Raw genomic sequence first — 17,197 nt, forward strand, 5'->3', positions numbered from 1 at the left:
TGACCGGTTCACCTGCGGCGAACACCACGCCACTCACCGTTGTCCGCGTTGCTCATACGCTGCAGCACATCGCGCACGTCGACAACCTTGGAGGTGTCGTTCAGGAACGAGCGTACCGGACGCGCGGTGACGCCCGACTCCATCTGCTCCTGCTCGAACTCGTCCACCGATCCGGACTGCAGGGAGCAACCGTCCGTGGCCGGTGTCGACGCACGGCTCGACTGGCTTTGCGCGGATGAGCGCAGAATTAGACCGGCCTTCGGGTACGTGCGCGTCGACTCCTGCGTCAGCGATCCCGATGACTCCCGGTGTATGAAACGCTCGGTTAACTCCTTCACCGAGCCCTTGCGCACGACCTTGGCGTCTCGCCGGGCTGCCATCTCCGCACCATCCATCACCTCGAGCTCCTCGGTGTGCGTACCGCCAGCATCGATTGTCTCCGTCTTCCGGATTGCCATCAGCTTGCCGGTGGACTTCTTGCTGGATGGGAAACCCTCATCGGCTAGCGTTGCCTCACGTCCGGCATCACTGCGGTCGCTGCTCTTCACGAACTCGGCAAATGTGCCCGGCTCGTTCGTGTAGTGTGTCGTACTGCGCTTGCCCACCGTCGGGCCACCATTCTCTGCGTACAGCGTCTCGGTGACGATCGTCCCACTGATCTTGGTGTCTTCCGCAGTGGCCGGTACCGGTGCAGCCTTCTTCTTCAAGGCACGTATCCCGAACAGCGGCAACCCATTCTCGTCCGTCGGACCGACACCGTAGCTAGAGGTGATGCAGTCAGTCGTTGTTTTCGGATCGGTTGACGACTTGACCTGCTGGTAGCTGGACGTCGTACTGACTACCTTTCTACCGCCAGCGGAACTACCGGTCGTGGTGGACGAGCTCGTCATACTGCTGCTCTTAAAGGTGCGCGTGTTTTCGGACGCTTTCTTCAAGATGTTGCTCGTCGCCCAGATGGGCCGGTCGTCTTTAGTCGGTGGATGGCGATCGGCTGCTCCCGTCTTGGTAGCGAACCGATCCGTAACCATCGTCGTTTTCGTTGTGGTCGAAACACTCGTTGCGGCATTGCGGGCGCTTTCCTGTTCCTGCTGCCGCTGTTTGCCGTTCCGCTCGAGCATCTTCTCTGACTCGAAGCTCGCCTGGCACGCGGTGCCAGCATCGGTGCCGTCCGTCGGAGCCGTGGACGATTGCTTACGCCCCGGCAGCGTGGAAGAACGCGTCGGACTGCTGTCCTTTCGTTTACCGGCGCTTGTTTCGCGCGCGTTGGTCACACTAGAGCTGTGCGTGGAGGTGATCGTCTTCGCGGAGGTAACACTAGTCTGCTTACCTGGCTGGACAACCGCGGATGTCTGCTGTTCCTTCTGCTTCTTCACCACCCGAATTTGTGCCCGTATGCGGCGCCGCTGCTCGTAACCCGTTACCGACTCCAGCATACGCTCGAGCAGCTCCAAATCGAAGATCTCTTCAATTGCCTGGGAGGATGCAGCGGCCATAGCCGGCTGCGCGTCTCCGGCACTCGTTTTGCGCTTGGAGCTGACAGGGGCAGGGGTTGCTACCACTCGGTTGCCTGAATCCAAGCGCTTCAGCTCGACCCCGAACTTGGTACTGCTGGTCGTAGTGCGTGCGGTTGTTACTTCGCTATGCACCGTCGGCACTCCGTGGTCGAGCGAGTCTCGTCTCTGGTTCGCGTTAATGTGCTCGAGCGAGGCAACGGTGTGGTTCATGTAGGATGGTTTCGATTGATCCACCGTGTGCGCTGGTCGACCAGCGCTAGGCTCTGCTTGCTGCTTCAACGATTGCCTTCTGGCTAACGTTGCGCTCGATATTTCCGCACCCTCCTGCGAAGTTTGTGTGGTGTACTCGACCTGTATTTTGGACGAGGAAATACGTTTCTCGAACATATCCTTCTTCGCCGACACCGTGTCGCGAACGTAGGTCGGAGGTCGTACCCCACTGCCACTGTCCCGCCGACCGTGGGTGGGTGCCGGTTTCGCTGCATCCGGTTCCGCCGCACGCTCCACCTTCGTGACGGATTCCTTCCGCTGTGACAGCCCATCCACAGCCCTGCCTTCTTCGCGCACCGTCGTTTGCGTTGTTTTGCGCTCGGTCACTCCAATGTCGGCGAGCTTCAGATCGGCCGTTTTCTGCTCCGCCTGCTGCTGTTTGTTACGCCGCTCCTCCCAAATCGACGGCCTGTTCAGGATGTCGCGCTGACGCACATCCTGCCCCGTTTGGCCCTTCTCGAAGATTTCCTTCGCCTTCTTCACGGCTTCGGTGCTGCGCAGCGTGATCGGGCTGGCGCACGGTGCCGCTGGGCCCGATGGTTGCCTCTCGTACTGCTTACTCATCGTGGTCGTGCGATAGCGGTTGGCAATGCTCGACCCGCTCGATTGCACCAAATCATCCGCCGTCGCGTCCTCCACGATGTGACGCGCCGTGGAACGCATGGCGTTTTTAACCAGCTCCGGTGACTTTTGGGGCACAAACTTACTGCTTACCGATTCCGACACGCTGCCGGTACGGTGTTTTGTCTCGCCCTGCTCATACACCTCCTCCTGTTCATCCTCCTCCTCGTCAGACACCTGCTGCTCAACTGGATCTTTGCCGACGGACGGTTGCGGACGCCCTCCGGTACGACCCACCGTGGTCGGTTCCTGTTCACGGCTTTCCGACGTGCGTTGCATCCGGCTAGCGAACCGGTTCACCTTCTCGTTGACGCTCAGCAAACATTCGTCCCCTTCCGTCACCTTCACCGGTACATCCTCCTGCACCGGCACAAACGGTCCGGATGTGCGGATCTTCTTCACCTCCTCCGCGGTCGAGATAAACTTGGTCACCTTATCCGACACACTCAGCAGACATTCGTCCGACTTCAGATGCTCGTCGATATCGTCGTACTCGGGACGGGCCGCGAATCTGGCTGTCTGTGGCCGGGCCTCAGCAGTTCCGCTGCCAGATGGTTCCTGCAGTCGGCGCGCTTCCAGCGCAAACTTGTTCACCTTCTCGGTTACGCTCAGCAGCGACTCGTCGTCCTCGGTCACCCGGTCCAGGTTGGTAATGCGTGTCGCCTGCTGCGAGGTGCCCTCGTCCACCTCGGTGATTTCGCAGCCCACGTACTCGTTGGTGGCCTCCTCGAAGATCGGAATGTTGCTAACCCGCTGGGTGCGATTTTGCCGTCCACCGGATGCCTCATCGTCCGGCTCCTGCACCGCGTCCGGATAGCGCGGCTTGCCAGTATCTTCCGTGTCCGGCGACACGGGTATCGGTATCAGCTTGTTCGGTGTCGGTTCGCGGGACGATTTTGCCAGCTGTATGTCTATTACCACGTTGTCCAGATGGTCCGAACCGAGCGTACTCGAGCAGGTGGTGTTGAGCGCACCAGCACCGCCGACCGCCTTCGTGGAAAGGTTAATCGTTTTCGTAGCCACATGCTTCACCGGCCGTTCGGCCTTTCGCCCACCGGCGGTGGTCGATTTGGAAGCCACCGTGTGGGTGTTGGCCGATGTCTGCCGACTGGTCGAAGCGTTCGTCGCCCGGAGATGGTTATCGCTCGACGAGCGTGTGTAGTTTTTGCCCGTGCGGGCCACGCCCGTCGTGCGGTAAACCGGGGCCGAGTCTTTGCGATCCGTATGCCGGCAGCACGACGTACCGGTAACGCTCATCTCGATCACACTCTCGACCGTTTCCTCCACCTCACTGTTATCGGAGATGCCGGTATCCTTGCTCGATTCCGGATCGGTTTCCGGCTCTACTGGTCGCTTCACCTGCTCGCCGGTACGTTTGATACTGCTCTTAACAGTGCTTACCTCCTCGGTTGCACCGTGCCTTGCCTTTGTCTCGGACGGTTTGCGCATCGATTCGATCTTGATTTTGGCCACAGTGATGTGGTTCTGCTTCACGGGCATGGTTTTGTCCGTGCCCGCTGCCGGGCGCCGCTTGTCCGGGCTGGTCGCCGATGAGCGGGTCTTGCTCTGTGCCGCCATCTCTGCCGCGCGCCGTTTCACGTCAAAGTCGGACGAGCTTTTGTTGGTGATCACCCGGCTGTTGGAGGTACCGGCCGGGCGCCGTTCAAACTTGGAGTCGGACGACTGCTTGGTTAGTATCTTTTCGTGGGTACGCGCCGTTGTTGTCCTCGTGCGCACACTCTCCGACACCTCCATCACGGGCAGGATGGTTATTTCCGCCACGGATATATTACGACCCTCCTTCTTTTGCTCCACCAGTATAGTGGCCTTGCTTTTGGTCGTTGTTTCTGAGGTTAGTTTCACCGGTGATTCAACGCGTTCCGGCTTTCGCGATGGTGAAGTTTCCTTTGCCGGTGACGTGCGCTTCGTAGACGCCTCCGTTTGTGACGACGGTTTGCGCGTGGGCGAAACGTCCCCAACATTCGGCTGGTGTCTTGTTGGAGATGCATCCTTCGTCGGGGATTTGCGCGTAGGAGATGCATCCTTCGCCGGGGATTTGCGCGTAGGAGATGCATCCTTCGTCGGGGATTTGCGTGCGAACGCATCGTCCACCGGTGTCGATTGCTTGCGCGTTGGCGAGACTTCCTTGGCCATTACTGGGGAAATTTCTCGTGCAGGTGTTTTGCGGCTCGGCGAATAGTCTTTCACTGGTGCACCCTTCGGTGCAGAACTCTCTTCTGCCAAACCCTTCCGCGTGGGTGAGCTTTCTTTCGGCGTGGAAGAAAGTTTACGCGTCGGAGAAGTGTGCTGAGCGGAGAGCTTGCGTGTCGGTGAGGTTTCCTTAGCCACCGTCGATGACTTGCGACTGCTGCTGGCGTTCACTTCCTTCCCAGCGACGCTATCCTGCTCATCCGCCGTTTGACGTGCCTGCGAGTTCGTTGTTTTACTCTCCATCGATTTAATCTCCTGTTCGATTTTTTTGCGCTGCTCGCGCAGCTCGGAACGCGACTGCTGCACCGTCACCGTGTTATCGTACGTGCTGAAGATGCTCTTCGATTCACCCTTAGCATCATCATCCGCCAGACGGTTCGGCATTCCGAGTATCTTGCGGCATCTTTCCTCGTATGTTTCACTGCGCACCAGCGGCGGTTTCGTGCTGCCACGCGCTTTAACACCGTCCACTTCCGGGCAGCTCGACCGGTCGGATTCCGTAACGCGCGTCTGACCGTCGGTGGTCGATTCGTACTCCCGCGCGCTGCTGCTCGCAGCCGATTGCTTCGCCGGGGAGGTGCTGCGCGAGCCAGCGTGCAGCGAGGCTTCCGAAACCTTGCGGGGGCTAGGCGAACGTTGTGTGGGCCCGGTATGCTGCTCCTGAAATCCGGACACCTTGCGCTCCGATGTGAACGTGGAGCGCATGTAGTCGGGTTTGGTGTCCGGTTGGGCCTTCTCCGGGCTGGCGCTCGAACGGCCGGGCAGGGTTACGTTCGAACGCACCGAGCGAATGCTGCCGGTCGGCGAAACGGAACGCAACGAGCGTGCGAAGGAATCGTGAGCCGCATCGACCTCCACCAGAATGCGCTGCGTGCTGGTCTTTGCCGTTGACGTTGATGACTGGTTTGCCTTCTCCTGCCGGATGAATTCGCTCGCAGCATTCGTGCGTTCGGTCGGGCGTCCCGAGCGGCCCACGCTTTCTGTTTGCAGTTGTGCGGACGAGAGGTTTCGCTGCTCCAGGTGCTCGCTCGTCGACGACGGCTCGTGAGCGATTTTTTCATACGTTCTTGTCGTCACCGTCGTCCCATCATCCAACCGCTTCGTTTCGGTTATCATTTTCGTCGACGCGTTCACCATCGTTTCCTCGCGCTCGATGATCTTGCCGGTGCCCTGTGCCAGGCGAAACGCTTCACGCACCCGCTCCGGATCCTTGGACAGCTCCTTCGGTCCCGGTTGTTCCTCCCGTTCGCTCAACGCACTGGTCTTGGTAGCGGTGCTGTTCCGTAGCACGCTGGACGTGGACGAACTCGTCACGGTACGCTGTTGCGAGGAACTGCAGTGATCATCGCCAAACTCCAGCATCGTCGCGGTGGCTTGGTCGGTAGCATCAGCGAGCTGTTGTTTCGGTCGCTCGCTATCGCCGTTCTGCTGCTGATAGACGACGCGCGTCGAGCTCACGGAAGTAGTGGTCGAATGGGTCGATCCGGTCACGCTGCGCCCATTCGCGTCCTCAGTGATGCTATCCTCCACCAGCACGGTGGTGGAGCGGTCACCCTTGCTGTGTACAAAGTTGGTATCATCACCATCGTAATGCTCGCTGTGTGATTCCAGGTTCTTGCCAGCGAACGCAGTGCGACCACCGTCAATCTCCTTCACTCCTTCGGTTGTGGCGGACGTCCGCACCGTATGCGTCTTGCCATCTTCGCTTACTTCCTCGGATGTTCGAATCTGCCAACCGCTGTTATCGGACGGTATGGCCATGCTGCCGAATCTGAAATCAGATAGTGCCAAAGGCATATTTAAATTCAACAACGCAAAAACATCGTCCAACACCCGCAGACATCAAGGAGTGCGCAGTGCTCACCTGGTTGGGCTTTCCGAGTCACGGATTTCCTTCGTTTTGAAACTCTCGAAGCTCTGGTCGACGAGGGAATCGCCATGGCTGCCCGTGACTGTGCTCTTCTTCAGCCCGAATGTTGCGCTCGCATTATCCATCAGGAAGTACGGTGGACTGCTTTCGTTGCTGGCGTAGAAATCTTTCAGCCGTTGCTCGCGCAACTTGTACATATACGCCCGGATTTCTTTCTTGCGCGAAAAGTCCTCCGCCTGTTGCCACTGGAGTTACGGAGAAAACAGAAGATTAGTAAAACCCAAGGTTGTTAATTAGTTGTTGCAACAATAACTAGATATTAATGAACAAACGAATCAAAATAATACAATAAATAAAGACTTTAACTTTACTAACTATTGTAAGCAATTTTTTTATAAACAAAATCATAATTAAACACACTTTAAAGCGACAAAATAGAGACAGATGGGTGTGGTTTAGACAGCTACAGGGTGAGTTACCATTTATCGCCCGTTACCGCCGGCAGTCCAAATAAGCACAAAACCCAAACGGTTGCATTCCGCGCAATGCCAACCCACAAGTGATGACAATTTCGGGTTGCAACTCCATTAGCGAGCGCGAAGACCGTGTGGCAGTGGTGCGGTACCATCATTACGCCCATACGCGCACCAGACGGATTTGCTCCAAAAGGCTCCCAAAAATCGACCACCAGACCAAAAAGGATATGCCGCTTATCGAAATGAACGACGCGATGAGCCCGGCACCACATGTCACCCCCGGTTGCCGGGCGGGGTTTCGCTTAACACCAAATAGGGGCCCGGAATTTATTGCCTCATTTGCTGCATTTCCAGAGCATCGTCACAGCAGGATGTCTCTGCCGGGTGGGGTGGAAGGGGCAGCGGTGGATGGTGAGGGCAAGGCAAAGGTTTTTGCACGCCTTATAAGGTGTGTGGTTTCGCTTTCGAAATAGAAGCTTGCCCACAGCGATGGGGCGTTGCTCAGATAGATCGGTACGGTAATTTGTACCACAGTTGATTGAAAGCATTACGTTCACTCTATTAATTACAGGCAACTGCCGGCTGGTTTTCAGCACGAATCTGTCCGTACTGTTTGCAATTGTCCCAGCTGGAACGTGAATTGTTGTGGTGATGTGTAAATATTCTTACCACTGTATTAAATTTGATATCTTTTATTAAATTATAATTCTATTCGCCTTATTTAGATCGATAAACAGCCGTATATTTTTATTCCATTCATACAAAACGTGTTAAAAGTTGATTAAAATAGATCACGAACTAAGCAGTCAATAGACACTGGACCTTGTCACACAAAGGAAAGGTGTATTACCGGGCGAAACAACTCGCTGTACTTCCGTTCAACGCTTGAAACGTGATCACCAACAGTGCCAATGATATCATCCACAGTCTACGAATCCCGGTCACAGCAACCTTTTTGCTTAAAATCAGGTTGGGTTTTTTTTTTCGTAGGTGTAGCCGCGTTTGCAACAAACAGCGAACAGAAGAAGAAAAAAAACAAGCAAACGTATACTAACACCGTGTGGGTCAATTCAGCCGCCTTCGCCAGTACCAAAAATGGTACACTCCGAAAATGGGGGTCCGGAGACTTCACATTACCCTAATATGGCACACACTATAAATTATATAGAGAATAACTTTAAAATACCAAATGGCACCGGTTGGTGCCGGTCGGTTATATCCCGTTTTGGTGGCTTCATTCACCAACGGTGTTTTGGAACAGTGACAACTATATTGTTCAGAAGTAGTCTAAAGTAGCCGATAAGCACAATATTAACCATTGTTACTAGGCTACAGAACAGCAATACGACTGGTCGTTCGAAATCAATAGACCAAACACTGACTACGGGACGATGAGTCATCCGTAGTTATTGATTCTATTCGTGCATCACGAAGAATCGCACATGTTGAAAGTGGGCGTAATGTCATCAGAGTTCAATGTCTAATAAATCACAATGGACCACTAAGAGTTCCTGAGTAATGCGATACTATGGCCAGCACTAAAGAAGGATATCTGACATTCGGAGAACTTCATCTGGAGGAACAGATCTGGAACTATAAGTCGATCCAGATGCCTGGATCTGGAACCCTGATGATATCTCAATATACCCTGAGAGCTCAATGTCTAATAAATCACAATGGACCACTAAGAGTTCCTGAGCAAGGAGATACTATGTCCAGCACTGAAGAGGGATTTCCGATACTCGGAGAACTACATCTCGGGGATCAGATCTGGATCTATAAGTCGATCCAGATGCCTGGATCTGGAACCCTGATGATATCTCAATATACCCTGAGTGCTCAATGTCTAATAAATCACAATGGACCACTAAGTGTTCCTGAGTAATGCGAAACTATGTCCAGCACTAAAGAGGGATATCCGACATTCGGAGAACTACATCTGGAGGATCAGATCTGGATCTATAAGTCGATCCAGATGCCTGGATCTGCAACCTTGATGATATCTCAATATACCCTGAGAGCTCAATGTCTAATAAATCACAATGGACCACTAAGAGTTCCTGAGTAATGCGATACTATGTCCAGCACTAAAGAGGGATATCCGACACTCAGAGGTCTACACCTCGAGGACCAACTTCAATAAATCGATCCAGATCCTGGCAAACCCTGATGATATGGACATTGAAAGTCATTACTTTATGTCTATAAGCAACAAGATGATCCATTAGCGATGGATCATGGATTGATGATGATTAACTAAGCACCTCTAGTGATCCTACCGACCTACGCAAGAGTGATTTACTGATAGGTGAACGCACTCTTGACAGTCGTACAAAAACCTCAATAACACGCCAAAGACAACTTTGATGTTGAAGTACGCGCTAGAGTGTTGGCAATCTACTGGCTATTCTATAGTTGGAGGACACTTGTCTACTCGAAACACCTGTCGTGACCGTCTAAATTGGAACTATTGTGTACATGTCCGAGACATGCATTTTGTCCATCTCTGACGAAAAGTATCGTCAGCAGGATTTCTGGATTTCTTGCATGTGTGAACGGACATTGGAGGAGCAGCTGGTTGTGAAGATATACTAGTCGTCCACACGCACGCCATCTTCTCCACAGTACCCTCCAATTATTTGGGGTCAAGTAAACATACAACAACCTACTGCGATGACGGCTTAGTAGTAGCTTACATTAAGGGCAAGATAAACAACATTGAGAACAACATCTTGCTGTTGTTAAATAAATGCCTCTTCAGACATCCAGACAAAATGGACTCCAGACTAGCTGATTACATCTTGCATTTGCAATTTCTCTGGTATTTGTGCTGATGGAAGCAAACCGAGCTGCTGTAACCACCGAACATGGTTGGTGTGTTTTGCCACGAGCCCGTCAAACTTTCCCTTACGGAACCAAGAAACAAGCGGTTTTACTTTCCAGATGATAGGCCACCGCGACCAGTGTCGGCGAAATGAGCCGCGAGTCATGTGTAATACCGTGGGCGCCAGATCTTTGTACCGCTGCCCGTGGGGGGAGGGGGGTAGGAGGGAGAGGGCGCTGACCAATCGCCACCGACGCTTACTGGAGCGTACCGTAACGTTCTGACTCAGGGTTTGTGTGTTTTACGGCATCTTCCGCTCTTGTTACGGTATCTGTAAGATACCACCGTCAAACACGGTGGAGTAATCGCACCAGTTCCGTCTGGCTGAAGGTGCAATAAATTGAGCATTCTCCGGCCCAGCACCCCTCAGACATCTTCCGCCACCTTTCCCCCGGCCCCCCTTACCCTGCCCAACAGGCCGATGCGGCGTTGTGCTGAATCAACATAATTGTTAAATAATGCTACATGACGCACCGTGTTTGCCTTCCCAGCGAGGGAAATTCTACCGGGCGATGCTTCCACCATCTGGTACCTTATCACTCGCGCACGGATTACTGCTTCACCGGGTTTTTTGCAGGATGAAAATAGGCGGTGGCGGTGGCCGGAATAATGTACCAATACGAACTGATCGTGATCGCGCATCCGCGGCTACCGTTCCCGTTAGGCACCCCGATGCATTCTGAATTTGCTGAAGCGAATACCCTTTGCCGTTGCGCAACCCCTTCCCGCACTCAACACACCCGAAGCATGGCGGCAAGGGGGTAATAAAACGTAGCGAAAATATAGCAATTTGTGTAGCCCGGCATTCGACTGCCTTAAATTCCCCTTCCGAAGGGCCACTCAGGTGTTGCTTCCGGGTTTTTGGGGATTCGTACAAATTGCTTTACAGAACAGTTGGGTTTTAATTTCGTTATTTTCACACACAGCTAACCTTGCCATTGATTTTTTTTGTTTTGTTTTGTTTGAGAAGCAGCACATTTATGCCATTTTATGCCTTCTCATTAGGCATTCCGGGTGTGTGTTTTTTTTTCGCAAAACAATGAGCACTTTGCAGTGAGCTGTATAATTATGTTGTGGCGCTTAGCAGTGGCTTCTCGAAGGGTTCTCTAGCTTTATTTTGATTGACGCTCTTTTCCAGGCGCCGGGAAAAGTTAATATACCATTCCAAAAAGACTGCTGATGTTTTATTGCAAGAGATTTTTTGCATAATGTTCACCGCGAAGTGCCGCGAAAGAGCAATGCTAATTTATTTGCAGAATAAAACTAGGACAAGCGAAACTTATTAAAGGCTCTGAAAGGCCGATCTTGATAATTCTACACCGAATAATACCGCCATTGAAATGGAACGCATCAAACGCCGTTTCACATCACTGCCAAGTACAAACGATGCGGAAAAAGATGGTTACACTCCGATTCTGTGCTGCCGGAGGATAACGTTTTACGCTCACAGAATGAAACAAAAAATTGGCATGTCAAAATGTACTTTCTTCACCCGCTGCGGGAAGTTCAACAAACGTGCCACTGCAGGGCCAGTGAGTGCCGGCCGCCAGAACGAAAACCGGTCGCCGAAACCACCACCCGACACCAACCGGCCCACCGCCACACCGCACCGTACCGCCAAATGGTTTTGACACTTACCCGCGTTCGGGGCTTCGTAACGCTCGCTCGGGGGTTTTTTTTTTTCGGGGAGAACTCACCCAACCAACCCGCACTCACTTCACTTTATGGTACAATCTTCGTTTTAGGCGTATGCGTCTAAAACCGGTGCTTTCATTGATGGTTTTGTGCTATGCGCTTTTGTTCGATATTTTTTTGAAATATCGTCTTTTTCTGCTGTTGTTTTGCTGTCTGTAATAGTTTATTTTTATGTTTGCTTCACATCGATGGAATATTTGTGGATCGTGGATCGTTCAGGGGTTTTTTTTGTGTGTGATTGAATGCTGAGATTGCTGATCGGAAACAGATGGATGGGTTTGTTTTTGTTTCTTTAGAATATCACTTCTGCTGCCTATCTTCACCACACGACAACACTTATTCTCCCTGTTTGGACGAGAAATTCTTGCAGTTCCACCACAGTAAAAACTCTTAAACACTCGCTCCTCCACATGGAGCGTGCACTTTTTTTTCTTTCTCCACCGTCCTTTGACGATTGATCGTCGATGTTTCTACCAACGCTTGGTTTCACGCTCAATATGCTAATCTCGATGTAACTAACTAGCTCCGGGTTTGCATCGTACATATGCCAGCAAACCGGCAACAACAACAACTTCACAATGCGAACCGTTTGCGCGCACGCGACAGAGGTGCGGATCGATCACCGTTCAGCTTTCGTTGCGTCTTCGGGCGAACTAAAGTTCTTGCACCGCGACGCGATGCCTTTTGCCCATTTCGAGCCACGGCGGATGAGCATGGGTGGCTGGCCGTGTTTGCTCTGCTTGCCCACATGCGCACGCACACAGCGAAAGGCCGTGCGGCCGGGATGCGAGACGGCAGTTGTGCGCAACGATCGCGAGAGGACGCCACACCGTGTGGGTGTTGGATCCTAGTTCGTGTGTGGGGTTGACGTGTGGTTTCTCTGGCTGTGCTTTTTCCAGCCCATACTCAACCTCCCTCGGTGCGTTTGTCTTCGTAGTTGTGGAGCTGGCAACGACGACAACAACAAAAAAAACCCATCCTCCCCCCTCTTTTTGCGGTTGCAACCTGAGTTACCGCCTTGGGGGATACGGGGCGCTCAGATTCTGTGCACGCATTTCCAGAGCAGTGAGCGCCGTAGAACGATCTTGTGCCGCGGCTGGGCTTAGCTGAGTTCCCAACGAATAATGGGTAGCGGCGACCACCCGGCACACTGAACAGTCTGAGCGTTCTGTAGCCGTGGTTCGGCGGCATTCAAAACCAACCAGGGGTGTTGAACGTTGACGCGTAATTAATAAAAGGGGATCACACGGTCGGCGAGCGGGAGGGGGTGGGGTGGCAATGAGGTGAAAGAAATTGAACAACAAATTAACTCCAGCAAACGCCTCCACTCGCCAAGTCTGACAGACACCGTCATCGCTCCCACACAAACCGCTCGCTGATCATCTGACCATAAATGCAAACCAAACGGTTTGATTGGTTTGTCTTGTCATTTTTGGACTATATTCCCCCCCCCCCCCCCCCACTCACATCCCTCGCCCCACGTACCCTTCATCCGTCGTCTTAGCTCATGATACTTTCTCCCAACCAGCTGTACGATCGAAACGATGGCAGGAGTTGCATGTGGATATTACAGCTAAACAAAACAGTAACAATCGCTTGTGGAAATCCCACCCACAAACATAAGTCTTTAGTCATTTTGCTATAATTATTAATTATTATTAATTAATTAATTTATTATTTCATTGAATACGCTCGACCACTTGCTGAGCAACCGGAAGATTTCCTGAGGTTTCAGCCAGAATTAAGGGAAGTTTTGCTTTATGGAACTTTATCCAAAGATTACGAGACACTCAGAATTAAAAGAAGTTGAAGTACTTTATCCAAACTTCATAATACTTTATCCAAAGTTCATGAGACACTCAGAATTTAGAGAGGTTAGGGTACTTTATCCAAACTTTATAGAACTTTATCAAAACCTCATGAAACACTCAGAATTAAGGGAGATTAAAGTACTTTATCAGAAGAACCTAGTGAGACACTCAGAATTAAGGGCAATATAGGTACTTTATCCAAACTTCATAGTATTTTATCCGAAGTTCATGATATACTCAGAATGAAAGGAAATACAGGAACTTTATCCAAAGTTTATGAGACAACCCGTTCCAAAACTACAGACCGTAAAACCGAAGCAGTGGTCTGCAAAATGTCTAACGCCATTCACTGATGTTGATATCAGATATCTGATCATCTGATATTAATTTTCTTCAAGACGTTATAATGGCTTATATTGTCCGGCCTTTATAATGTCCACTAAACTAGCAAGTTGCTATTGGAGGTGTTGGGACAGTGACAGCGAACCGAAGAAGTTGCAGAAATTTATTTTTTCCACCAAGACATCTTAAGAATTAACAAACGTATTCCAACCGTGTCATACATTTGTAGCTATCTTTGAAAATATCCCCAAAAGTCACCCCTTTTTTGGGTCTGCAGAGCCGTCGCTTGAACTCTTGTAGGCGCTAGAATCGAAGGTGCTGAAATTGATTTCGTATTTTTAATAAAGTAGAGCAGTAGAATTACAAGCAATTCGAGTAATTCTGCTATAAATATCTGATTTTAAACAAACATTTCTTCAAACCCGTGAACACTATTCGGGTTTCACTCTCATTGATTGTGGATTCAATTACATTAAGGTACCGCACGCAAGCCTGGAAACTAGTTTCGAGCTTTAAAACCCCAAAAGGATAAGGAAAAGGTGGAAACCAAAGGCAAAGCATAATCCGAACCGGTCACTGGTGGGGTAGGGAAAGAATTTCTTACTTATGCTTTCTGGTTCCGTTTTATCGCACCATCCGCTGCGTTGCGATGGTCTTCTCCCCCGATGAGCGCCTGCTCGTACGATGCGCTCCGATTCCTCCCATGTGCAACACCGCCTTGATCTTGGCACAAGGGCACGGTGGAATTTCTGAATACACAGCGCACCAACGAACGGGGGCTTTCGTGGTTTGATCTTTCCTGTGTTTGTGTTCGTAAATCATTTGCCGTGCCTTATCCTACGCGGTAGGTATGTTTGTTTTGGTTTTCAGGGGTTTTCGGCGGTGTGATAGTGGATACCGGTACTAAATGGTCATAAAAAGACGTCACCGATACGATACGAGGGGCACCAAACACGGTGCGGAGACATTTAACGATAATCCTGCGTGGTTGCAGCATGATTCATCCGGCCTGATTAATGTGCGCCGGGCAATGTGCGTGCATGCAGTTAATCATGGATAGAACACTAAAAAGGAGACAGACGAATAAATGACAAATATCTTCAACATTCGGATGAGAAGGCATCGTGAAATAGGGAAGGAATTTATAAGAGAACTCGTATTTTTATTCATACCAGAATATTGTTTGAAACACTCTAAACTTCCAACTAATTTCAGACAGCTGGAAGTTCAGACCCACCAACGCTTGAAATACGATACAAACGTGTCATTCGCATGTTAAAGTAATGCTGTTTGGTTTCTCAAGAACCTCTCCCCCAGATGTGCGGATGGGTCGCAGCAGAAGCAACGCATACAATACAATGAACCGCGACTTTTACTGCAAGAATCCGAACAGCAACCACAAACACACAAACCCTCGAAACAATGCCCAACCAAGATCCCAAAACGCGTACGACTTTCACGCGTGTTAATGCTTTTGGTTTTTGATGGGGGGGAAGTGACTGAAAACAGCGTGGGCCACCATGTACACCGACGTGGAATTGTGTCCCCCGTGACGGCCTGCTCAGTGCAGATGTGTTTCCCTTCGCCACACACAGCCACCAACGAGAACGTTGCGTATGACGCCATGCGGTTGAAAATAAACCGTACACCCCGCAGGATGGCAAGCGTTACTGGCGGCAGACATCGTCCAGCCAGCTGCCGTTTTTTCGTGGTTGCAATCCGGGGCCCGGAACTACCTTGCCGAACCGCCGGCAATGAAGTCACTCGTCTGTCCGCATTGTTGTTGGCCGTGCAGGTGAGTGTATCTAACCGGCGGTGGGCGTTCAAGAACGTGTACGAACAACACTTTACAATGACATCAATTATCAAACCCAACTGCTTGCCATGGACGCGTTGGGTCATAAACAATATATCATCTAGATAGTTACACTAACAAGCGCAATACATCACATAGTAACAATGTTTCATCTTGAAACCGGATAGAAATCACTGCATTTGTAAATAACCTAATAATTCAACCGAAAACTGAACGAAAGACTTCAACATCCAAGCAAGCGATGAACCCGCTTTGATTTGTTTATCTCTTATTTTTTGTAGATCGTTTTTTTCGGCTCAAAACAACCTCAAACTGTTGCGAAAAAATAGATAAAAAATTATAAAAGACTCACCAGTATGGAATGGGAAACTTCCAAACAGGGGCCAGAAACAGTCGGCACCTCATCTATCCCGCTTGGAGTGGGTGGATAATAAAATCATTCCAAATCATCTAAATTCCGAACTGGAAACGGGCAATCATGATTTATTGCACCGTTTTAATTTCAGGCTAATGTATACATAGCTGATAATCTGAATATAGCTCAAAACTATAATCTTTAATAACATCAACAGGATATTTATACAGTCCATTGCATAATTATAAGACGACAAGTGGTCTTATTATTTTTTTTTCGTGGATTGTTAAATATGAATAAAATATTTTTTACACTCCATTTATGAAAGATTATAACCTTAATGTATATGCAGTTTTCTAAAAATATTCTAAAAAAAATCGATCCTCCAATTATATTACAGTCTGTATAATACGAATGCATTAACGATTTCAGAACCAAACTTCAAAATATCTGTCACTTTTTCCCGTGTTAAACATACATATTAAAGTAGAACTGCACCAATACAGATATATATTTACGATAAAACGTTCAATATATTTATAATTCCGCACGCCAGAGGTCAACCCCTGCAAAATGTGCTTAAGAAAGTAAATAGTCGTTTGCAACACAATGATGTTCAATGTCAAACTCGCATGTGCCAGCACGGTTGTTATCGCATCGCAGCATCCACGTCGGATCGATGAATCTGCAATGAGCGGCATTCGCGCTGTTTTGTTTCTGTTTTGTTCCCGCACCCAGCGCATATTGCTCTGTATACGCCAAAGGTAACCTTCAGCTTTTACCCCTGTTTCTCCTGTATCGCCCCGTTCCTACCGGTCATGCACACATCCTTTTGTATGTCGCATTAATTGACTGGAAGGTTAACTCCGTTTCCGTAAAAGGAAATGCTACTTCCGAGCTTCCTTCGGGGCTCACGGTCGTCTTCTTGCAATGCGGTCTTATTTGTCGCGTCTAGAAGGCAGAGCGAACGGTTGCGGGGCACTAGCAGCAAATTGCGATCAATTTAAGGAAGGAGATATACGCTATGTGTGACATTTAGGGCACTGTTTTGCAATGAATTTGTTATTATCTGCTTGATGGACCTCCCGTTTCTTTATAAACAACGACTGCTTCTACCACAAATTCGTTTTTCAATGATAAAATTTCCACCATTATAATTTATGACTAATATCATTGGAGAGAAATTTGTGTTAGCGTAATCGGATAAGTTTAAGACACAACCTTGAACAATCTAACCGTTACAGTTCCGTGCCATACTGGGCTCTTGCATCATGTAAATCATGCTGCATACGGGGTGGAACACGGGGAAGGCAATGAGTGAGGCGGCTGTGG

At 50.2% G+C, this 17,197-nt stretch overlaps 1 protein-coding gene across 1 annotated transcript in view; it reads right to left on the bottom strand.

Moving 5' to 3' along the window:
• The window catches only part of LOC128719153 (uncharacterized), a 34,117-nt gene that overhangs the window by 15,327 nt on the left and 1,593 nt on the right, over positions 1-17,197 (bottom strand). The window contains exons 2-4 of the mRNA XM_053812779.1: positions 6,481-6,731; positions 5,931-6,387; positions 38-5,879 (exon numbers count right to left, since the gene is read on the bottom strand). Coding sequence (XP_053668754.1) covers positions 38-5,879; positions 5,931-6,387; positions 6,481-6,731 — 6,550 coding nt within the window. The remainder of the gene's footprint in view (positions 1-37; positions 5,880-5,930; positions 6,388-6,480; positions 6,732-17,197) is intronic.

Source organism: Anopheles marshallii, chromosome X (genome assembly GCF_943734725.1).
Source record: "Anopheles marshallii chromosome X, idAnoMarsDA_429_01, whole genome shotgun sequence".
NCBI lineage: Eukaryota > Metazoa > Arthropoda > Insecta > Diptera > Culicidae > Anopheles > Anopheles marshallii.